General features: G+C 45.5%; 2 protein-coding genes across 11 annotated transcripts in view; one reads left to right on the forward strand and one right to left on the reverse strand.

Moving 5' to 3' along the window:
* FNTA (farnesyltransferase, CAAX box, alpha) overlaps nucleotides 1-4,432 on the reverse strand; it is a 14,272-nt gene extending 9,840 nt beyond the window's left edge. The window contains exons 1-2 of the mRNA XM_027652991.1: nucleotides 4,337-4,432; nucleotides 3,298-3,531 (exon numbers count right to left, since the gene is read on the reverse strand). Coding sequence (XP_027508792.1) covers nucleotides 3,298-3,531; nucleotides 4,337-4,432 — 330 coding nt within the window. The remainder of the gene's footprint in view (nucleotides 1-3,297; nucleotides 3,532-4,336) is intronic.
* Nucleotides 1-15,410, forward strand: part of FUT10 (fucosyltransferase 10) — a 16,169-nt gene extending 759 nt beyond the window's left edge. Inside the window, exons 1-6 of one of the 10 annotated variants that reach the window (XM_027653138.1) lie at nucleotides 28-60; nucleotides 893-999; nucleotides 5,976-6,179; nucleotides 6,892-7,177; nucleotides 12,459-13,294; nucleotides 15,004-15,410. In XM_027653138.1, coding sequence (XP_027508939.1) covers nucleotides 6,099-6,179; nucleotides 6,892-7,177; nucleotides 12,459-13,294; nucleotides 15,004-15,228 — 1,428 coding nt within the window. In that variant the 5' untranslated portion in view covers nucleotides 28-60; nucleotides 893-999; nucleotides 5,976-6,098 and the 3' untranslated portion in view covers nucleotides 15,229-15,410. Of the gene's footprint in view, nucleotides 1-27; nucleotides 61-887; nucleotides 1,000-3,112; nucleotides 3,290-3,465; nucleotides 3,939-5,474; nucleotides 5,548-5,972; nucleotides 6,180-6,891; nucleotides 7,178-12,458; nucleotides 13,295-15,003 lie in introns of those variants that run through there. The other 9 variants (XM_027653135.1, XM_027653134.1, XM_027653133.1 and 6 more) reach the window with 9 other exon arrangements.
* Nucleotides 15,411-21,670: the final 6,260 nt, after the last annotated feature.

Genomic DNA, 21,670 nt, shown 5'->3' on the forward strand with positions numbered 1-21,670 from the left:
GGAGATACGCGGACCCTCCCCTATGGAAAGCCCCGCTTTGTTTCCGCACCGGGAGCTTCCGTAAGGGAGGGAAAACAGAAATGCCGCGGTTTCGGGTTCAGGCTTTCCCAGCAGGGCAAGGCAGAGGAATCTGGGCTCTGTGAAAGGGGAAACTAGGGGGGGGGGGGGGTTGAGACAGGCCGTTCTAAACAAATGGGTGAAATTGGAGGGGGCAGCAGATCCAGCGGGAACTGGGATCGTTTAGCCTGGAGGAGAGTGGGCTCAGGGGTGACCTTATCGCTCTCTACAGCTGCCTGAAAGGAGGTTGTAGTGAGGTGGGGGTCGGTCTCTTCTCCCAGGCAACCAGCGACAGGACAAGAGGCGACAAGTCTCAAGCTGGACCAGAGGAGGGTTAGGTTGGACATTAGGAAGAATTTTTTCATAAAAAGGGTGATTAGGCATTGGAATGGGCTGCCCAGGGGAGGTGGTGGAGTCTCCGTCCCTGGGGGTGTTTAAGAAAAGGCTGGACGTGGCACTTGGTGCCACGGTCTAGTTGCCATGACGGTGTCAGGGGTCACAGGTTGGACTCGCTGATCTCAGAGGTCTTCTCCAACCTAACTGATTCTCTGGTCCCCTGATGTGATGTTGGTCAGCAGGACAACTGAACTGAAGACAGTCGTCAGGAAAAGCAGCTGACCCAGCATTACAGGTTTATAATCCAGGGCATGCTGAGATGCTTTAGCGTGGAGAGGATTGAAGACAGGCAGAGCATGTGGGGAGTATTAGGGGCTGGATCGGTCTTGCATATTCAAGGAGGTGGGAAGTCATTCCCTGTGTGGTGGAAATGGTTCAAGTCTTTAATTCTGGGGCGCTCAAGTCGAAAGGACTGTTCCGTGTGTCACATGTTTTACAGTGATTTTATGGAAAGAAGAATGGTGCCACAGCAACAATGAGGGAGTATAAATGCATGGCTGCAAATTGAAACACAAGATCCAGGACGAGGAAGAATTGGGCCTGCAGGTGGTTCTTCTGTCACAGACAGCTTTGTCTCCTTGGAAAGTCCCTTGAACTCTGTGCTTTCCTTGTATCTCTGCCTTTTTTTTCTGCCCTATTTTAACGGTGCACTTGGGGACTTCATTTGTTCCTGCCAGGAGGCTTCTACAGTGACTCTTTGGAGTGGATAGCGTGGTTGTTGCTTCTGGGTGTTACAGTAATATAGAGTATAGCAGTATCATAACGGAGGGTAAAGACCAGAGCAATCTACGGAAAAGCTACTCTAGGTAACAGGACTATGAATAGAACAGAAAGGAAATGGACATCTCTAGAAACAGAGAGGATACCCAGCAATATCTAAGTGAAAGAAAAAAGTTCTAAAATGCAGAACACTAAAAAAAAAAAAAGAGAGGAAAAACTAAGATGGGCATAAAAAGAAACACAAAGTATATTATAAACCTATCAGACAAAATGTGTACATATGAATGAGAGAAACCTCAAAGGCAGTAAATCCTGTTTCGTAAGAGACAGAGCAGAAAGAAAAGCTGCTGTTCCTGACCCATGGAGAGAAAAGTTGCATTGCGAGTTTATTAGATGCCAACAGCTCTCCATGGACAGAGGGCACTTGAGACACAGATCTTTAAGAAATCTGGTTTATTAGCTCAGCTGTTTGAGCAACAGTTGGGTTTTTTTTTGATTGTGCTTCCTCCAGAACGAATATGTAACGACGTGCCCCTGCCAGTGTTTATGCTGGTATCATCTTTGCCAGCTATTTAACACTGGTTACAGACAGGCCAGATCCTGCAATAGGAGCTTATTTCCTCAGAGTGGCATAGCAGGACAAGGAAAAAAAAAAAAGAGCTTCTCTAATTCCAGCCACTGGATGGAGCTGGTCCAAGAATACCTTGCTCATGGCATGGGGCAGATAGCAGATAGTACAGCTATCCCACTACCCTAAGCACTAGCTTCTGCATTTTCAGTCTGAACCTATGGGTTGTTGGATCTGTGGACTGTTTCTAAAGGCTTGAGGGACAGTAACTGACAAAGTCAAGCCTGTTGAAGGAAGCTGAAATGTGTTACAAACAAGTTGTATCCTCATGAGAGCAACTTAGGAGTCTGCCAGCTAAGGAAATGTGAAAGCCAAGAGTATGACTGAGTTTAAAATTATGGGCCAGACCAAAACCCAGTGGGTTCATAGCAAATCCTTCCATAAACTGTACCAGGCTTCTGACCCATTTCCGATGACTCCATTAAATTTACTGAACTACACACTCATTGTGCCATGAAGTCTCATCAGTCCTCACAGCCTCTGGGCACTCTGAAAGCCTTAGTGAGGCCTGCAAAAGCAGGATTCTGCCTTTGCATGGATCTGCTTTACAAAATAACTCTTGGGGATTCTTGCTGCATGCCTCATGGCTTAGAGCCAGTGGAGATCTTCATGTTACAGGTCAAATATCTGTAACTACACTTCGAAGATAGTATTAAAACCCCACCTGAAAGCTTCTACTTAAAAATATGACTCCAGCAGCTAGAACCTTTGTGAGGAAGCAACAAACAGGACAAGAGCTGTGATGAATCACTAAACAAAGACTGGAAGAAAAGTAAATCTGCATGTCCCAGCACTGCAGTGTCAGTTGCTGGTTTTCATGTTAGGAGGAGCCTAGTAGTTCAGAGAGAAATCAGAGTTCTGTGGTGCAGTATGTGCAGCAAGAGGTGCTCCAACGGTGCTGCTGGCAAGAGTAGCTGTGGTGAAAAGGGGGACAGAGTTGGTGTGGCAGGGGTCACTGAGGGCTGGATTCAGGCTGTCTGCTGGGTACACTTCTGAGCCTCTCAAGAAACTGTAGGCATTAGCCACCCAGAGTAAGGAGATGAGTTGTGTACATAACATTTGCACAGCTTTTATCAGTCATGATTTTACACTGAGGCACATCAAGTGTCCCTTCTGCCTCCTCTGGAATTCTTGCTTCTTCCACTCCCTCAGGTAATCACCCCCTTGCACCTCTCTGCTTGCCACATCTGGTTTAAAAACTGCAGACACCTCAATTTCAAATGTTTGTGTATAAATAGGAGTATCTATGAAGAAATGTATAGGTATCAGGTATTTCTGCATTAATACAAATGTGTAAGTATGAGATAGAAGAATTACAAAACCAAACATGTATCAACATGTACGTCCGTATCATGTGGATAAATACGGCCTCTGCCCTGGGCCAGCAGAACCAGCCTGTCAGAGTAAACATCTACAAACAGCAAACGGTGCATAAAGTGGCTCCCAGCCGCAGGGAGCCCCGAGCAGGCAGACAGGACCCTTCCCCCGGTGGGTACGCACGGCCCCGCGGGGGACGCCCTGGCAAGGCTGGAAGCACTGCATGGTCTCAGCTGCGGGATGCGTGCCGCAGCTCCGCGCCAGAGGGACGAGGGATGCGTTCCCTCGGCCAGCGCGGGCCGGCTCTCCTGGCTCTTCGGGGCTTCCCAGCTGCCATGACGCATTTCTTTTTCTGACAGCCCACTAGCTTCAGCAGACAATCTAAAGTCTCCGTCAGGGTAGCACCGGCTCTGCTGTAAAAGAAAATAAAACCGCAAAGAGCGCGATTATGCGAACAGCTGTAGGAATCAGTGACAGGGGCCGGATTTATTTTGGCGATCGTGTGAGGTCTTGCAGTGCGGGGTTTGCAGAATAGCAGCCGGGCGGGTGGAAGCGATGGCGCTGTCAGGCCGATTAGCCCTGCGCGTTCCCTCTACAGGGCCCTGGGGTCCCCGAAAAGAGCTGCCCCCCTTCCCCGCCCCCGCGGCGGGGCAGAGGGAGGCGCGGAGCCGCACCGCCCCCGCCCGGCGCCCGCCCCCCCTCCGCGCTCCAAGAGGGGGCACGAACTGAAAGTTAAAAAGACCCCGACAAAACACCCCAAACCCCCTCAGATCCAGCCGGAGGGGGACGGCGGCGTTGAGGCGGGAGCGACTTTCTCGGGGTGAGTACAGCGGCGGGCCCCCGGCCGAGGATGCCCGACCCACGGGCGGGGAGCAGGGCCGGGGCTGCGGGACGGGCAGACTCTCCGGAAGGGAAGGGGCAGCCTTTTGGGGAGCAGGCAAAACCCTAGCTGGGATGCTGGGCCCAGGGAATTGCGGCAAGACAGGTCTGGAAGGAGAGGCTGCAGGGAGAGCTGGCAGGAAGTTTGGAAGGGTTTGCAGGGAGCTGCTGCTCCCGCAGGGCAGCAGGGCGTGGTGATTTATCTGTATTTCATGGACTCCTCAGGGCCTCCGCTCGGCCTGACCAGAGTGGGAAAGCCGTGCAAGATCATCCTTGTCAGTGGAGTTGGGACGGGATGGAGCCTTGCCTGTCCCTCTCCAAGTACGCACCACCCCGCACCACTGGGCAGAAGTACTGCGTGTTGGGCACCACAGACACAAGAATGAAGCCATTGCTCTGTGCGGTACCCTGGGTCAGTAGGTAGGGCACACCCATGCTGTGGGTCAGTTCAGCCTCAGAACAATACCTAAAAATGTGACGATTACTGCTCTTTTACCAGGGCAGGGGTTAGGGCAGCATTCAGTGGGTCATCAGAGTCTTACCTTTTGCCACGCACAGGGTAAGATGTGTTAAAGGTACTGTTCAGCTCCAGGGTGTGCCTTGAGCAGATATTCACCGACACAGCAGTGGGCAGAATTCAGCTCCTTCCCCTCCTGGTGCCCCTTTTTTTGGCTGTACTGCTGGAGGCACAGAAGGTGCAGAGGGTTTGCAGAAGATCCTGCCTGATTTGAGAAGAGCTTAACTGGCAGCCTGCACTGTTGCACCCACACAGACCTTCAGAAGTAAGGCCTGTGCAGAGCAGAACTCACACAGCAAGGTTTCATGTGATCTTTTACTAAAGAGGACTTTCTGATGTTTGAGGGGAAGGGATGAACTGATGTGGCAGTGGAAGCAGAAGCAGGATGGTTTTTTTGGCTTTAGCTGTGAGAACCACAGTGATAGTTCTACAGCAGGCAGTAGGTTGGAGATCCATCTGTCTTTGTCAGGGTTGTGAAACTTTGTGATTGGGATTAGAATGGGGGGAAAGTTGGCAGGCAAACCAGCATAAATTACAAGAGGCATATCTCTGAAAGAGAGTAGTTTAAAAATAGCAATTTATTAAACATTTTGTGTGTGTTTCTGCTTTTTGAGCTTTCAGAATACCCACATTTTCAAACTTTACTTCTCTGTGTTGAGTGATAGAGTCTTATCTTTCTACCATCCTTTTTTTTTTTTTTTTTTTTTTTTTTGAGATGAAGCTGGAATTTGCAACTTCAGTTACCAGGAGCTGGGATTTTCACACAGTAATATTCAGCATGCAGCAAAACAGTAGGGCTCTGTGAGAACTAAAAAAAGCATCAGGGAAGGGAAAGAGTTATTTGAGGAGAGGCAGACCAGCACAGATGTAGATTACTGGGAAAGGGGAACTTGTTAAATTGAAATATTCTTAGATGTGGGGAGAGTTTGTGTGTGTGTACTGTGTCATTACTTTCTCTAGGCATTGGACACAGAGCATCTTGCACAAGCATTCCATATGCTCGTGAAGAGAAGTCCCAGAAGACCACAGTGTAGTAAGTCCCAAGGCCAGGTAGTTCTGTGCTTTCTCCAGGAGCATTTTCAGGTCTTGCCCAGGGAAGGAGAGTCTTCCACTGCTCCCCTGTTAAGGCGTCTGCTGAAAAGCAGCAGAGTTTGACATCTGGAAACTCAGGAATATAGGTGCTCTCCTCACACAGGACTGACCTATGGCCATCAGCATTTCCGTGCGCTGACTGCAAGGGTGAGAGGATGTGTTACCCTGCTCAGAGAGGATCTCCACAGGATGACCATGGGGAGAGTAGATCAGGGCCATGTGAGCGAGAGCACTGTTTTGTGCAGACTGCTTCCTGGGTACCTGGCTCAAAATGTGGCTCTGGTACCTACGGAAAGCAATGGGTAGACATCAGACTAACCACTGAGCTTGAGGAGCAGTCTTTGTTGATGCTCTACTCTTTTTCAGCAGCAGTCACCATGAAGAGCGGTAAGGATGAAATGGGAAAGCCCAGCAGCAAAGGCTGAAGACTTCAGACAAGCTGACCTTCCCAATGCCAAGCTGTAACTGCTCTGGCTGACCTGGTAGTGCAGTATGATTAGGATGAAGAGGAGGATACTGTGGGCATCTTGCTTCTGTTTTGCAGCTGCCTTTTTCCTTCTGGTGACACTCCAGGTACAGGGGCAAGGGGGTGGGGTATGCATGAGATTGCTGTCAAAGCAGGACACGATTCTGTCAGATGAGAGAGAACATTGAAGGCAACAGACATTTTATGTACTAGTCTGTGCTTTAACAGGAGTGTTTACAGAAGCTCTGTCAGCAACACTGGCCTGGTGGCAATAGCTGGCTCCAGAAGTGACATTACACAGAGAACACGTCTCTTGTAGAGCTTCTTGGATCTTGGAGGAATTTCTCAGGAGCGTTGCAACATACTATGCCATGTTGCATTGCTTCCATCCAGCATTGCCTCCCTGTGTTTGAACTCATTAGGCAGGGGAGGCAATGCTGTACCCATGGAGACATGAAAACTTTATGGGTTTTTTTTAACAACTACCAGAAGAGACCTGGCTACTGAATGGCTGTCCTTTGTTCTGAGCATTTTCCAGGGAGAAAGCAGAAGTTTTGTTGTTAAATCATATCTGATGTGGCCATATCTCAGTATAGAAATGTATTTCCTGCCTCCTCGTTACAAATTCAAAGTAAAGCTTTTGCTGTTCTGACATAGGATCACCTGGGTGGTGGCTGCAGTCAGTGAAATGCATGTGATTTGATTGACAGAAACTTCACATACGGACTTAAGGCTTGATGCTTAAATTCTGATTTGTCAGGCAGGTGTCCTGGCTGGTGACAGTGACATGTTGTGATATGTGTATTTATTTCCCTGAAGGTTATCACCGAACTGGGCAATTCAGAGAACAAGGTGTCAGTTATCTCCAGTTTACATAGTGGCCCATTAAAGCCTGTGGAGGGACACACTTTTCAGCTTAAGAAGCAGGAACTTCACAGCAGCTTCGAGGCAGAATCTAATGTAAATCACTATCCTGTCCTGCTCTGGTGGTCTCCCCTGACTGGAGAGACAGGAAGACTGGGTCAGTGTGGAGAGGATTTTTGCTTCTTTACTATCAACAAGACCTACCAGCACGATCACATGACAAGGGCTTTTCTGTTCTATGGTAAGAATATTTCTTTTTAAAGGAGTAACTTTCTTTCCTGCTTAGTTATTTTCCTTTGGAGATTAAATATTCTAAGTGGCAATGACAGAACAGGAAATTTATGCAGCTCGTTGGACTAAATTTTGCCTGGTGCTAAATACCATCCAGAGATGCACATTCTCAGTAAAAGTACTCTGAAAACTGGCTGTGCACGTTCTGTGGGATGACTGATGCCTTGTCTCATACTGCTTTCCAATCACATGTGCTCCATGTTCATGGGAGAAAAGACAATTAATTTCATGTAGTTGCCAAGGCGTTTAAAGACAGTCTGAGATCAAGCCAGCTTTTTCCAGTCTTCTGGCTTGTCACCCCTAGCAGAGGTTCTGCAAGGCCTTTGTTGCACTTGTGCAAGTCTTTTGTCTAAAAATGATGCCCTTGCTGGTAACAGTGGAACTCCCCTACCTCATGTGCTGAGAGATTGCTAGCAGACTGTAAATGGAAAGTAGTGAAAGAAACCTATTGATTCTGCACAGGGAGCAGCAGCTAGTGCAACCTTCTGAGCTGCTCTGGCTCTGTCAGAAACTTCCCACTACATTTAAAAGTTAATCTACAAAACACAAAAGATGCATCTTTTAAAAGTAGACCTTACTTCATTAGTTTTTTTCTTTTTCCCCACATGGTTGCTTTTGAAAGAAAAAAATGAATTTTAGGTGGAAAAATTAATTCAATTTTTTCCTCTGACTAGTAGGTTCAAATCTTTTGTTTGGAAACAAAACAAAATAAAGCAGGGTCCTGAATCTCATTCACTCAGTCAGAATACAGGTGAACTGGAAATATAGGAAAGAAGGGCCTTTCACTTGATTGTTAACAGTGAACCAAAAACTTCTCATGACTAATCTTTTCAGACCTCCAAGTAGGTCAGCTTTGTCAATTGATAATGTAGTGGTCAAGCATGAAAGTAAAGGAACAACAGCAAAGGAATGAGAAGCTGACCCAATTAAAGACAAGGAAAGCTGGATTGCATCACAGGAAGCTGTAAAGTCTGGTGATTTTGATCTCTGATAGTAATTTTGTCTGTCTGTTTCAGCATTATAAATACTGTTATTCTTCATTTTTAGCAGGCTTGTGGACACAGTATACTTTCACTGGGAAAAAGACTTTTCCTGTAGTGTTTCTTTTCCTTCTTTTTCTCGTGATGGTGGCTATGGACTGTGTAAAGGAAAGTGTCAAAATATGCAAAATTGTAACTTATTTTTAAACCACAGTAAATGATCTCACAATGCTAAAACCCAGAGAGAGAGAGAAAGACTTTTTCTCTCTGTCTTTCTTTCTCTCCCCATCCCTCTCTTTCCCACCCCCACCCCCACCCCCTTGATGCACTGAGCTGTGACCCTGCAAAAAGGCATGTCTTACTGTTACAGAATTTCCCTCTAAACAGCCTGCTGAGTGAAAACTTGAATATCTGAATTTCCATGCTATGGCTGGATCAGAGCACAATTTCCCCTTCCAAAGAAAGTGCTTTAATTTTGGTCGGAAGGGTAGTAAAGAGAAGAATGATCCAGAGATTAGGAAAAATACCGTGCAAAAATGTGGGGTTCGGATGTTTTCCAGCACAGCTGCTTTGCTAGGAACACCAATTTTTCTACATGTTGTCCTGGCTTACAATCCTGGCCTGGGAAGCCCCTAGGTGTAGGCGGTGCCTTTGGCAAGTGCCACCTCCTCCTGTTTGTAAATGAGGTGTGGCATCCACTTGCTAGACTTTGTCTCTGCTTTTGGGAGGGTTTCCCATTTCCACCTTTTCAGTGTCACATAATTCACAGAGTGTTGTGTTCAACATGAGCTGCCAATGTGACTGAGTCAGCATGAGCTGGATCTGTCAGAGCCTCAGGGGTGTTGTTCCTAGGGGAGGAGGATGTCCAGCTGTTCTGTGCTGGAGTGTTGTGTGTTGGACCATGACTCCTGAAGGAAAGATGTCTCCTAAAATGTAGAATTTCTCCTAACAGCATGTATCTTTTGCTTCCGCACTTTGCCACGTACCTAAGATTTACAAAGTAATAGTTTGGAAGTTGAAATTGCTCATAATTCTAGTCTTATAGTGCTTTTTCCTTCATCCCATTGTATGCTCCTTTATTTCCTTCATCTCATGGGATAGGGAACATGCAGATGGTATCTTCCCTTTAATAATTTTTGTTTTCTTTCTGGACTGGGATCGATTAAGTGCTGTGTTAGAGTCTGTCATTCTGATGTGCTCTGATCTGTACTGTGTCCACTTCTGGGCCCTCACTTCAAGAAAGATATTGAGGTGCTGGGGCATGTCCAGGGAAGGGCAGCAGAGCTGGGGAGGGGTCTAGAGAGTAAGTCCTATGAGGAGTTACTCCTGAGGGAGTTGGAGTTGTTTAGCCTGGAGGAGTCTCAGGGGAGACCTCATCGCTTTCTACAACTGGATTGTAGCCAAGTGGGGATGACATCTTCTGCCAGGTAGGGAGAAATAACAGTACGAGAGGCCATGGCCTCAAGCTGCACCAGGAAAGGTTCAGGTTGGACATTAAAAGGAATTTCTTCATGGAAAGAGTTGTTTAATGTTTGAGTGGACTGCCCAGTGAGGTGGTGGAGTTACTGTTCCTGGAAGCATTCACAAAATGACTGGACATGGCACTTAGTGGCATGGTCTAGTTGACAAGGTAGTGATCAGTCCACGGTTGGACTCGATGACCTCAGAGGTCTTTTCCAACCTAAATGATTCTGTGATTGTATAGTGCATTTTTTCTTTAGGTTTCTCCTTTGCCTAACATAACTGTCTTCTAGTTAGTAAGTTTTACATGTTGCCTTTTTGTCTTTCTCTCATTCTTGCCTGCATTTTCCCCTTCTCTTCTCTGCGATGCTACTTTAAAGAGGGAGAACCCTTGCAAGAGTCCAAGCTGAAGTGCTATGGTTTCACCCCACAGCATTTCATTATTGTCAGTATGCACTGCTGCTTCTCTTCTTGGCATCACTTAGAATGAAGTGTTTTCAAAACCAGATAGACCTTATAAACTTCTCCATGAGAATTTGATTCACTTTCAGTTTTTGTCACCCTCTTGTGTCACTATAACACATCAAAAACAGAATAAGCAAATAGCATTTTGCGTTGAATGGCACAGCCCTTCATCCTACTAGTGTTGAGGGCTTGGGACCAGTCTTGAGTGGAAAATGGAAGGTCAAATACTTAGTGGCCCTGAAAAACCCCATCTTGAAGGATCTTGCCCTATAGGAGGTTTTTGTTACTGACAGCTAGCTTTTGTCTTCATTGCAGTAGTGAAGTCTTGCGTTGGTTTTATAAGGTCATCCTTGGAGTCATCTTGGCAGGCTCATGCAGCTGCAAAGGCCACTGGGTGTTTTTTTATTGTATTTTGGTTTTTAGATCAATGTTCCGTGTAAGCGTTTTGCTAGTACCCTCTTTTTTGCCATCAGTGATTTGAAGTCAAGGGTAGAATGGAAAGTGAAAAGTTACAAGTGTGGCTGAGATGATGTTATGACCTGCCTCTGAGGCAGGGTGAGTGAGCTTTTGTTTATAAATCTCCTGGGGTGAATTAGAGCGAAATGAAACTGAATGACTGGTGTGTATATAGGAGCCAGGTTTATTTTAAAACAGTTTAGTTGCAGTGGAAAGGAGGTATGTGGCTGTTTTGGTTCTTTTCTGTATAAGTATAAAAATTTCATGAAGAAAAAAGTGTAAGGAAAAGAAAGGAAGAGAAGAAAGAGATAAGAGTAGATAGTGGAGAGGAAAGATAGAACTTCTGATGGATCCAGTGACGAGACTTGATTGTTGCAGTTTTGATGTCCTTCATGGGGGTGGATGGTCACAGTCTTTATCTGTTGGGGGTGGGGGCCCTCAAAACAGAGAATTCATCTAGGATGGGAACTCCTAGATCCCTCCTCAGGATGGGAATTCTTTGTGTCTGATGCAACGCTATGAGGCATGCTCTGTCTTCTGATGGAGAGTTCCCGAAAAGAGTCAGGAGTGCTTTTGGGTCCTTGGTGACCTATAGCCCCCTCTAGGATATGACTGCTTTGACCCCGCTTCTTGTGTCTGCTCAGCTGTGCAGCAGAAGTTGGCATCAGGAAAGCATTACCCCACCTCCACAGAATCTGCTTCTTACCCAGCCGTTCCTCTTAGTTGCTTTGAGAACAGCTTGTTTAAGACATCATGTTCCCAATTGTCCTAGATGCAGTCAACCACAGAGTTTGCTAAACAAAGGTTAGACTGCCACAGATGGTAGAGTAGCTTGTCCAAAGATAAGGATCTGTGGTCTTTTTTAAGACAGCTGTTCAGTGTTTGTTTCAGTTTTTGAACTTCTCTGGCTTGACAATACATGTTAAAAGTTTTCTATATTCAGTGCTTTTACTTAAATGGAAAACAGATACATTTATAAGACAGTGAGGAAGTATCTTGACAGAGATTCAGCCACTTTGCATTTAATCTGCAATAAGGCTAAGTATACAACTGTAGTGCAGTGGTGCTGAAGGGAGAGTAAGAGTCAGATTCATGAGCAGCTCAGCTTTGCACAGACCAGGCTTTGAGAAAAATCTTCTAGGTTTGTCCTAAAGCTTCTACCACAGTTTTCCTAAGTTGTTCCATGGTTGTCTGTTTTAAGAGTTTAGACATGGTTCCTTTTCTACTATTGGCATTAGTTTGGGGAGCTGTCTTCTGCCAGAAGCTACTTCTTTATGTATCTGGAAGGCAGCTGTGGTACTTCACCTCTTAATTTTCTCTTTGATAAGTTAACAGCTTGGCTTTCAAAGTCTCTGCAGTACAATGTCTTTCCAAAACTTGAAGTCGTTCTTGTACTTTTTCTCCTTAGCCCTGTCCAATATTTTAGCATCCCTTTTGTTGTTTTGCTACTAGAACCAAATTGAGCCTGTAGGAACCATGTCCTCACATCATAGAGGAAATACATCTGTTCTCCTATTTAGAGATCCAGGGGATTATTAAGCATCTCAATTAGTCTCATTTAAGTGCATGAAAATAAAAAATTCCTAGTGATCCTTTGAAGTGAGAGGCCTTTAAACTAATATGACATGAAAGGAAAACACATCTAATATTACATACTGATCCCCCTTTTCTAGATTCTTCTGCTGAGAAATTCAGTTTTATCTGGCATTACACTCTTGTGTCTTTGCATGATTGCACTTTTTGAAACAACTGCCTTTTAATGTCAGAAATGTGATGTTTGCAGGGCTGGTACTAAATTAAAACCAGATTTCTTTGTCATTGTAGTGTCACATGACAGATAAGAGCAGAATGAACACTGCTTTTTTCTAGGTACCGACTTCAGTATAGACAGCTTGCCCCTCCCTCGTAAAGAATATCACGATTGGGCCCTTTTCCATGAAGAGTCACCAAAAAACAACTACAAACTCTTCCATGAAGCAACCATCACCTTATTCAACCACACTGCAACATTTAGCCGCCATTCTCACCTGCCACTGACCACTCAGTACCTTGAGGGTGTAGAGGTCCTGAAGTCCTTGAGGTTCATGATCCCCCTGCAGATGAAAAACATCCTGAGGAAGAGACTTGCACCACTTGTGTATGTGCAGTCTGACTGCGACCCCCCTTCTGATCGGGACAGCTATGTGCGTGAGCTGATGTGCCACATCGAAGTAGACTCTTACGGGGAATGTCTGCATAATAGAGACCTTCCTCAGCATCTCAGAAATCCATCTGCCATGGATGATGGGGACTTTTTAAAAATACTGGCTCAGTACAAGTTCATTCTTGCTTTTGAAAATGCTGTTTGTGAAGATTATATCACTGAAAAACTCTGGCGGCCGCTGAAGCTGGGAGTGGTACCAGTGTACTTTGGGTCTCCCAGCGTTGTAGACTGGCTTCCTAGTAACAGGAGTGCAATCCTGGTATCCAGTTTTTCACACCCTCGGGAGCTGGCCCACTATATCAAAACACTGGATAGAAATGATGAAGAGTATGAATCCTACCTACAATGGAAACTGAGAGGGGACATTTCCAATCCAAGACTGCTTACAGCAATGAAGGAACGCAAATGGGGAGTGCAAGATATCACCCAGGACAATTACATTGACACCTTTGAGTGCATGGTGTGTAACAGAGTGTGGGAAAACATCAGACGGAAAGAAAAGGTACGTGCGAATTTGTCATTGTGTCTCGGAGGGGCTTCAAAGTGGCACTAGGGTTAGATTTGTCCCAGGAAGTTCAGTTGCCAGTTTTCTGGCCAGCCAACAGCCACTGCTATTCCAGTGCCATTGTTTTGTGCATCCTCATGTAAAAAAGTGTTGGTGGAAGGTGTGGGTGTGCAACCAGAGCACGTGTTTCCTCAGAGTGTTGCAGTGCTTGAGCTCGTGCACATTGAGAATTGAGCTGGTGGTCACTTCAGCCAAAGACTTGAATTGTTCAGGAAGGAGGGTTTTTTTCAGGCTGCAGAAAGTAGCCTAACTTGCTGACCTTTTTTTAGATGACCTGAAACATTTGGAAACAGGTTGCCCAGAAAGATTGTGGTATCTCTGTCCTTGGAGGTGTTTTAAGACTCAACTCAGTTCTGCCCTAGGCAATTAGATACACCTGTATCTAATATCCAAACACCTGTTTGGAAGAGGGGACTGGACTAGAGAGCCCTGTCTTAAGATCTGACTTAAGATCTATCTCTGTGACTGTCAGGTTCTGCACACATGTGGGTACGTTCAAACCTATAGTGACAACATGCCATTGTCTGCGGCCACAGTTGGTGACTAAACATTGAAATGTCCATGTTTAAGCCAGACTCTGTGTTTGTGAGAGGAATTGGACCTCTTCCTCCTAATCTAATCCTTTTGAAATTACGCTGATAGGAGACTAGCTAGTAATGGGTGTCTTACCAGAAGGCCTTTTCAAAGACACCATGAGCTGTTCAGTTGTCTGAGGCTACCAGCTGTGGGGGATTTGGGTGGTGTAAACAGAGCATTACTTGGAACTAGACTGAAGCTAAAAATTCTCACTGTATATCTTTCTGAGTTTGTCATTGTAATTGCCACATTCCATGAAGGTTTCCAGGTTTACGTACAAAGGATCATTAGCTGCTTTTTAAACTCTCCATGAGCTTAGCTATCAGCATGAATCAAAAGCCCCCCTTTTTGTGTCCAGTAATTGAACTGGTCAATGCCTTTGGTATCCTACAGCCAATTAGGCTGTATTTTAGCTGATCACAGTCTGAGCAATGCCCTATGTGGTCAGCCGGTAGAAGGGAGATGAAGGAAGCGTATGAAGTTACTGAGGTGAGCTAAAGGGATGGGAAATCCAAACTAGTAAGCATTACATTTAACCAGATTTTGCTGTTTGAAGCTGGTGCAAATTTGGACAGATATCCTCTCTCTGAGTTAGGAATACAACGATGGAAAAGTATGGAATAGTTTAGGTACAGGTATTCCTTCCCCATGCTTTTGTGGCTCTCTAGTGAATAAGATGATAAAGAGCCGTTTGCTCTTCTGGTCAGATTCATGGCTTGATTTTTCTCCTTAAAAATATATATATCATTAAGTGTGTGCATATATGAGGTGAAAACTATATAATGATGAAAATATAACTCCTTGCCTTAGAATTTTAGTTTGGATGGGCTGATGCTGTTCATTTGCAGCCAGACCTTATCTGAGATTCAGGCTCTTGTCAGTGTGACTGACCTTGTCCCAGAGACTTTGGAGAGAGCTTTCCCTGTGACATCCACAGGGACATGGTCAGAGCGTGTAGATGAAAGGAAAGTGTGACTGACGTGCTTTGATAGTTTACTAATGGCATAGCACCTTTCTTCTCTGTTTGCATGGGTCCCTGAATAACCCCTCTGATTTGTCTCCATTGCCAGGGATGGCTGCCCCGGAGGTGGGAGGCTCAGGTTAACCATCTGAGCTGCCCCAAACCAGAGGCGTTCTGGTTCTCATCCTCAAACCCTGGCTGGACTTCTCTCCAAAAGCTGTGGATACCAAGCTTCGAGCAATCCAAGAAAGAAGCCTCGGCACTGAGGCACTTGGTGGAAAGGAACAGGAATTTTACAGCTGAAGAATTTTTGATGCTTGTATTCAAAGAATAAACGCAACGGCCTGTAAAACAGAGTGAGCTCCTCAGGGGAGTCTGTGAAATTTTCTTTTGTTAGTGACCTTATCATTTGGGATTAGTAGCCATAGCAAGTAGACCTGTAAGACTGAATTTGGTATTTTCAGTGCTCAAGGGTCACTAAGAAATGCTTAACAATAAAATTACACTGCCAGGTAATATGTGTACATATATATATATATATATACATATATTCTGGATTCCTTTCCCCATCCACGGCGTGGGGCTGACCCAGTTCTAGTTCCTTTTCCATCTGAAGAACCATTGCGACGCCTTGAGGGATGGGGAAAGGGAAACTCCAGGGGTATCCCAGGGCTTTTTCAGGCCCTGAGCCTGGAGGGGAGAGGTGCTCCCCCCTCCCCCCCCCGCACGTGGCCCCATGGCCGGCAGGGAGACAGGTCACAGGACACCAGGTGTGGAGAGGAGGCAAGAGAGCGTTTATTGTGGGGGATGTTACATTTATAGGGTTTAGGAGGATTCACAGAGTAACCAACTAGAAGTCTCAAGGGGTTTACAGGAACACCCAATCACAGGAAGAGGTTAACAAAGGCCAATGGGACACACCTCAGGACACCTTCCCAGGACATTCCTGCATGGATAACAAAGGGGGTTGTGGGAAGAAGAAGCATGTGTTTGCAAAGACACCACCAAAAGCCATTTTAAAACCTGTTTAAACCACAGTTTTCCCATATAATGCAGGTTTAATGCTACAATATATATATATATAATTATTTATATTATTATTAATTGCCATTAGTTCACATGTGTGAACACTAAGGCCCCAGTTGTCAGGGCTCTCAAAGCCCAGCTTTAAGCAGACAGCTAGTTGCCATGAAGCAGGTGGATCTCCCTCCATCTTTAGATACACACCAGCATGGCCTCTGGACCCCTTTTTCCACCGTCCAGGGCCCTCCTTTGCTTCACTTATAGCCACAAGCTGGAGAGCAGCTGACACCATTGCACTGGTACAGCTTCTGTGCTGCTTTGGAGGTAGAGTAAGAACTTGGGACTGTGTCCCTGGCTAGTTGTTTATTATCAATTTTCCTGGCACCAGTAGGATTAGCAGGGACTTGGCGAGCTTTGTGTCCTGACACAGAGTGCCAATGTAAAGTGCATTAGTGCTTGGCATGAGGAAGCACCATCTGTTAGTGGCCAGGGACAGATTGAATGAAGAATGTGCTGGCTCAGATTTACCCACCATCTTTTGCTAAAAATAAGCAGAACACATGAATATCTCCACTCCCCAGAAATAGTGTTGGCCTCAATCTGACTTACCTTCTTGCCTTTCTGATGGTGTATTTGTATTCTGAGGATAGTATTTGTATCATGTATAAACATGGAATTATATGATTGAAAGGGCAAGGATAAAACTGAGAGTCCATTAGTGCTGAAAGTTCTGCAGTAGGCCCAAGGAGAAGTAGGCAAGCAGCCTGCATGTTTTAACAGAGAAAATCTCAAATTACTTTGACAAAGAATAAAATTTCGTGATCTTGGTCATCACTTGCCAAAGGATACACCTTTGCCTGGTATGCAGACTGTTGCAGTTTTTATCCCAAGTACTTTCAACCTCAGTCTATGGAGGAGTCAACCTCTACAGGATCTGCATGGCCACACAGGCAAATCCAGCTAGTAATATAGAGTTCTTCACATTGCCAGAAAGGCAGTTTTTCATGTTTCTGAAAATTTCCATGCAATTGTTCCTTGTACCAGGCTATTTTAAAATTTCTTTCAAACATCTGGCTGTTTTATGGAGTGGTAGCCACATAGTGACAATAGGGAAGGATATGAATAGCATTTACACCAAGAAATTCAGGTGCAAAAATTACTTACCTTGGAAAAGTTTCCTCACCAGAAATTTCCTCAATGAATCGCCAGTGAATTTTTTTATTACTTTTAAATCTAGCATCAGAAGGAGCAGTTTTGTGGCCACAAACAATTATAGTATTGGTCAGTAGTACCAGTCATTGTTTCTACGAGAAATGTACTTAGTTCTGATTGCGCAAGATAGTCCCACTGAAATTTCTCACCACTAGTGTTTTGCCAATGTGACACACAGCATCTGTGTCTTAAACTCGTTTGCAAGTGGTCTGCAGTGCAAATGATATCTAGGATACGCAAATGAAGCCCTTCAGGAAAGTGATATTAACACCAGACTTGGAGGCTTCCCTAAACAGAGACCAAGAACTGGACATAAACCCCAAAACATTTGCAAAAGGAACTCTTGAATCTCCATCAGTTGCCATGAATCTCTGTTTCTTCTCCTAGGATGATGGGTATTTGAAACGTGAAGGACTAATTTTTTGGGTTTTTTTTTTTTTTGTGGTGTTCTGCCATCTCCTTTGCCAAAAATCTCAAGCCTTGTTTTTTAAAGACCTCAGGAGCTGCATAACTGAAGATTTTTTTCCTTTGTTTCCATGGGGAATCTATCTGATCATGAGCTTCCTGAGCAGTCTGGTACACAGATGTTATCCAAAGATATGAGGCGTATTTATCTCAGTTTTTATTGGATTATTATCCTTCATTTCAGTTTGGTGAAGTGTGAGGGAAAGAAGAACTGAAGTAACTGGTTTGCAGCCCACATTCTGAAGTTTTAAGTGGTCACCAGCAGGTGTTTCAGAAGAGGTAACACTGCTATACAAAATAGAGATTAGTCTCTGGAGCAGTTGCTTAAAGGGATGCTGTGGTATGATTGTCAGTCATCTCAAAGTGCATTCTCTTTACAGGATAAACTCTTGGTTCCCACAAGCTAATTCAGAGCAACCTCAGTTTGGCCTCTTTGGCTTTAATCACCCTCTGGAATCTTTTTTCCTGTGCTGGGTGGAGGGAAGTCTTTGTGAACATCACCCTGGGAGACTTAGGGCAAGAATTTGTGCAGGCTAATTAAGTGTAAGAAAGACTGACCATCGTGAATTCTAAGTTGATCTCTTTTCTCCCCCTACTGCTCTGAGAAGGAATTAGCAGAAGCAGGTGACCAGTCTTTTTTTTTTTTTTTTTTTTTTTTTTACATCAGATTTGCTGCCTTCCTGCCATGTACAGGTATTTAATTCTAGCCGACAGAGGGATCCAGTTTCTTTGGCAGACTTATGTATGGTCTAGATGGCACAGTCCTTTCTTTTTCAGTTGCTTTTTGCCTTAGAAAGACAATAGCAAAACAGCTGAGAAAAACTCCATACTTCCAACAACAAGAGCTGATTCTAGACGAATGAGTGCATGCTTCCCAAACTCTTACACAGTGATAACAACCTGTCCTGATATCCCCTGTAGTGGCATATAAGGCACAAAGACAGTTCCTACTAGGCTTACAATAATATCACTGAACCCATACCCATCAGCTAGCCCAGGGGTCATAAACATTAGTGGCCTCTGATGCTACAGTGACTTTTGCATTTGAAGTACAAAACCACAAGACCAGACTGCCCCATCAGAAGATGCCTGGTTCAGCTTGGAGGTGTCTCTGGGAATCTGCAGCATCTCACCGGTGTTACTGGGAAAGCCTGAGGAAAGAGGTGGTCCTAAAGGTCCTGCTCACTCTCCCTGGGGAAAATTAGGACAAGGGCACAGACAAAAGGGAGCAGAGATTGCTTTTATCCTTCCTACACTCTCTTGTCCTCTCTGTGTCCGGCCTCTGCCTCCTACCAGCTCCCTCTGATGTACCTGTACCTCCTGTTCTCCATGACATCTGCTTGTGTAGGGAAACAAAAGAGGATTTTTTTTCAGTGCAAACATTTGCTCACATTTGTCCACTTCATTTTCACTGCATCAGAAACCTGAGCCTCCAACTTGTGCTTCTTGGGTTATGGCTGCCTGTGCTTGAGGCAAGCTGTGCCTTGGTGCAGTGATGCCTGGGAGCAGGCTGCAGGGAAACAGCTAAGGTGAGCATGAGAAGCAACTGGGAGGAGCCTTACCTGAGGCCTCCCCTCTCACAGCAAGAGCTGCCTTTGAGGTCAAAAGCCCTTGTCCAGGTTGTGCTCTCCCATGCCCATTCCTAGTCGCAGTTCTGTCTTGATCTGTTTCATCCCTGTGGACCTGCTGGGTGATTGCTGGTCTGTCACTGACCCTACCCTCTACCACCCCCCTGCATTGTGGGGGTGATGTATCCTGCCTGTGGGGCAGCATTCCCTCCACCCTGGTGGAGATGCTGCCCCATCGGCTCCACTCGCAGAGAACATTTTGTGCCACAGCCTGGGATCCTTCCAGAAGCTATTGCTGGGGGGAAAAGTACCCTGGGAACACCTGCTCCTGCCATCAAGAGGCTTCCTCCAAGTGCCTAAGAGTTGCTTCACCTCCTGGTGAGGTTGTCTGCAGCAGATGCCCTCACACCACCCCTGGGGTTGCCCATCCCCTGACCTGAGCTCTAAACGATGTCCCAGCAGTGCCCTGTGTCATGGCAGAGAGCTGTGCAGTTGGGCTGTCCTTTGCCTCCCATGCTGTCTCCTCCTTGCTTTCTCTCTCCTGCCATGCCACTTGACCTGCCTTTCCCAGACTGATTCATTTTTGCATATTTGTTTGCTTTAGGAGGGCCTGGTGGTGTGGGTGTTAATACAGCAAATCATATGAGATTGTTGTGCTCAGAATACATTAAAGGAACAAGGGAGTATTTGCCCCATAAAATGAACTGCAAGCCAATGACTGAAGAAGTGATTAAAGAAACATAAGGAGGACTGTGTTCATTTCAGTGCAAGACAAACCTTGATCCTATGCTGTGGGTGCACAACTGTGCTTTGTGGGCTTCAGAAGTGAAATCCCAGCTTCCCTCTCTTATCCAGCGTTTACTGAGAAACAAAGCCAAACTTTTGGCGTGTGGCAGGCATTAAAGAAAACCAGCACTGGTAACTCACGTTTGCAGAGCAGGTGATCCTCTGTTTTGTCAGCAGTGTGGTGTTAGCCTGATGTGAAACAGAATGAGAGTCGCTCGTGCTTCTGTAGAAAGATGTGTCGCTGCTGCATGTGCGGGAGGTCTTCTATAACTGGCATTGCAGAGCCATGTACTGCACAGCTCTGTGGAGACTGTCAAAGAACCAGACTAGGGTTAAATCCAGGCTTGCTCTGTGTGATTAATGGAAAGAGAGAGGTCATCTGAACTACCCTTCACAGGTGCCCATTCTGCAGCAGCAGGAAGGATGGAAGGCGAGGTAGGGTGGGGTGGTGTGGACATGTGCTGCTGTGTCCTGCTGGCTGGCATTCCCCTTACATGTTTTTAAATCATTGTTATTGAACCCTCATGTGCAGACCTTGTTTTTAGTTAGTCTTCTAAGCTCGTGGTTAGTGAATTAATTATTAAAAACCTACAGCCATTTGCTGATCTCTTAACTCTCTGGCCTTGGAAGAAGACAGGGTATAGAGACTTTATTTTGCATCTGATCAATCAAATGTCGTGAAATCAATCTTTCTTAATATATGTACGTGTATTCTGCAGGGAAAAACTGACCTGAAGATTGCTAAACTTGCAGATTAAAGCAGAATGAAGAACACTCATGAAACTTGTCTTCTTAAAACCAGGATTTTTCCCCTGAAATATTGTGAGAAGTTGGGGCATCATCAACTTCATGAAGCCCAATCAATTTTGCTTTCCCAATCCCATTCCAAAACCACACTCAAGTTGTTTACCTTCTTCTCCTACTTCTTTCATTTGCTGTACCTCCTGAACCCAGAATGAGGTGAGAATCTGGGAAAAGCACCACAAAAAGAGACAACCAGAAGTCGTATCCTTCTGCCCAGACACAGGGTAAACACCTGGCATCTCTAACCTGTGGGGCATTTGACTTGTCAGTCTGTTAATCTTCTATACACAACAAGCCACATTAATTGGCAAGAGGGTGCATGTTGCTTTCAGATCTCTTCCAATAGAGAGCAAACTTCCTGGGCTCTGGGTCCCCTGGGTATGCAGATCTGTGGTCCCCTGGCTCCCTGGCCTGGGAGGAGTGAGTGGGACAGTAGGCTCACACAAAACTTCTGCACACAGCAGTTTTGGGGAAGCCTGAGCAAAGCCATCTCTGTTCAAGGGACTTTGCTGCAAGCTCTTGGACTGCTTGGCAGCTTTGTTCGTCTCCTTTTCAATGCTGTATGTTGTCAGCAGAGAAGCCAGCTCTTGGCTCACCAGCATGTGTCTTCTGGATGGTGGAGTGTCCTCAGGCCTCCAGTGGACAGCCCTCAGAGCAGGGCTGGATTTGAGACAGATTAAGGTCCAGCAGCTGCAACCCGGAGTGAAAGTGCATCAGTAATGATCCAGGGTCATGAGGGTTAGACGGTAAATGTATACTTTTTCCCTTTTGTTGGCAACCTTTCTGAATGTTTTTCTGTGCACACCTTGCAGTTTTGTGTGTTTCTTTAGCATGGGTAGGCCTCAGAAGGCCTTTTTTTCTTTATATGGATGAGGAAATAAGTGCTCTTGTACTGTACTCCAGTCCCAGCCATAGGTG

This window comes from Corapipo altera, unplaced genomic scaffold, assembly GCF_003945725.1.
Source record: "Corapipo altera isolate COAL_440 unplaced genomic scaffold, ASM394572v1 61305, whole genome shotgun sequence".
NCBI lineage: Eukaryota > Metazoa > Chordata > Aves > Passeriformes > Pipridae > Corapipo > Corapipo altera.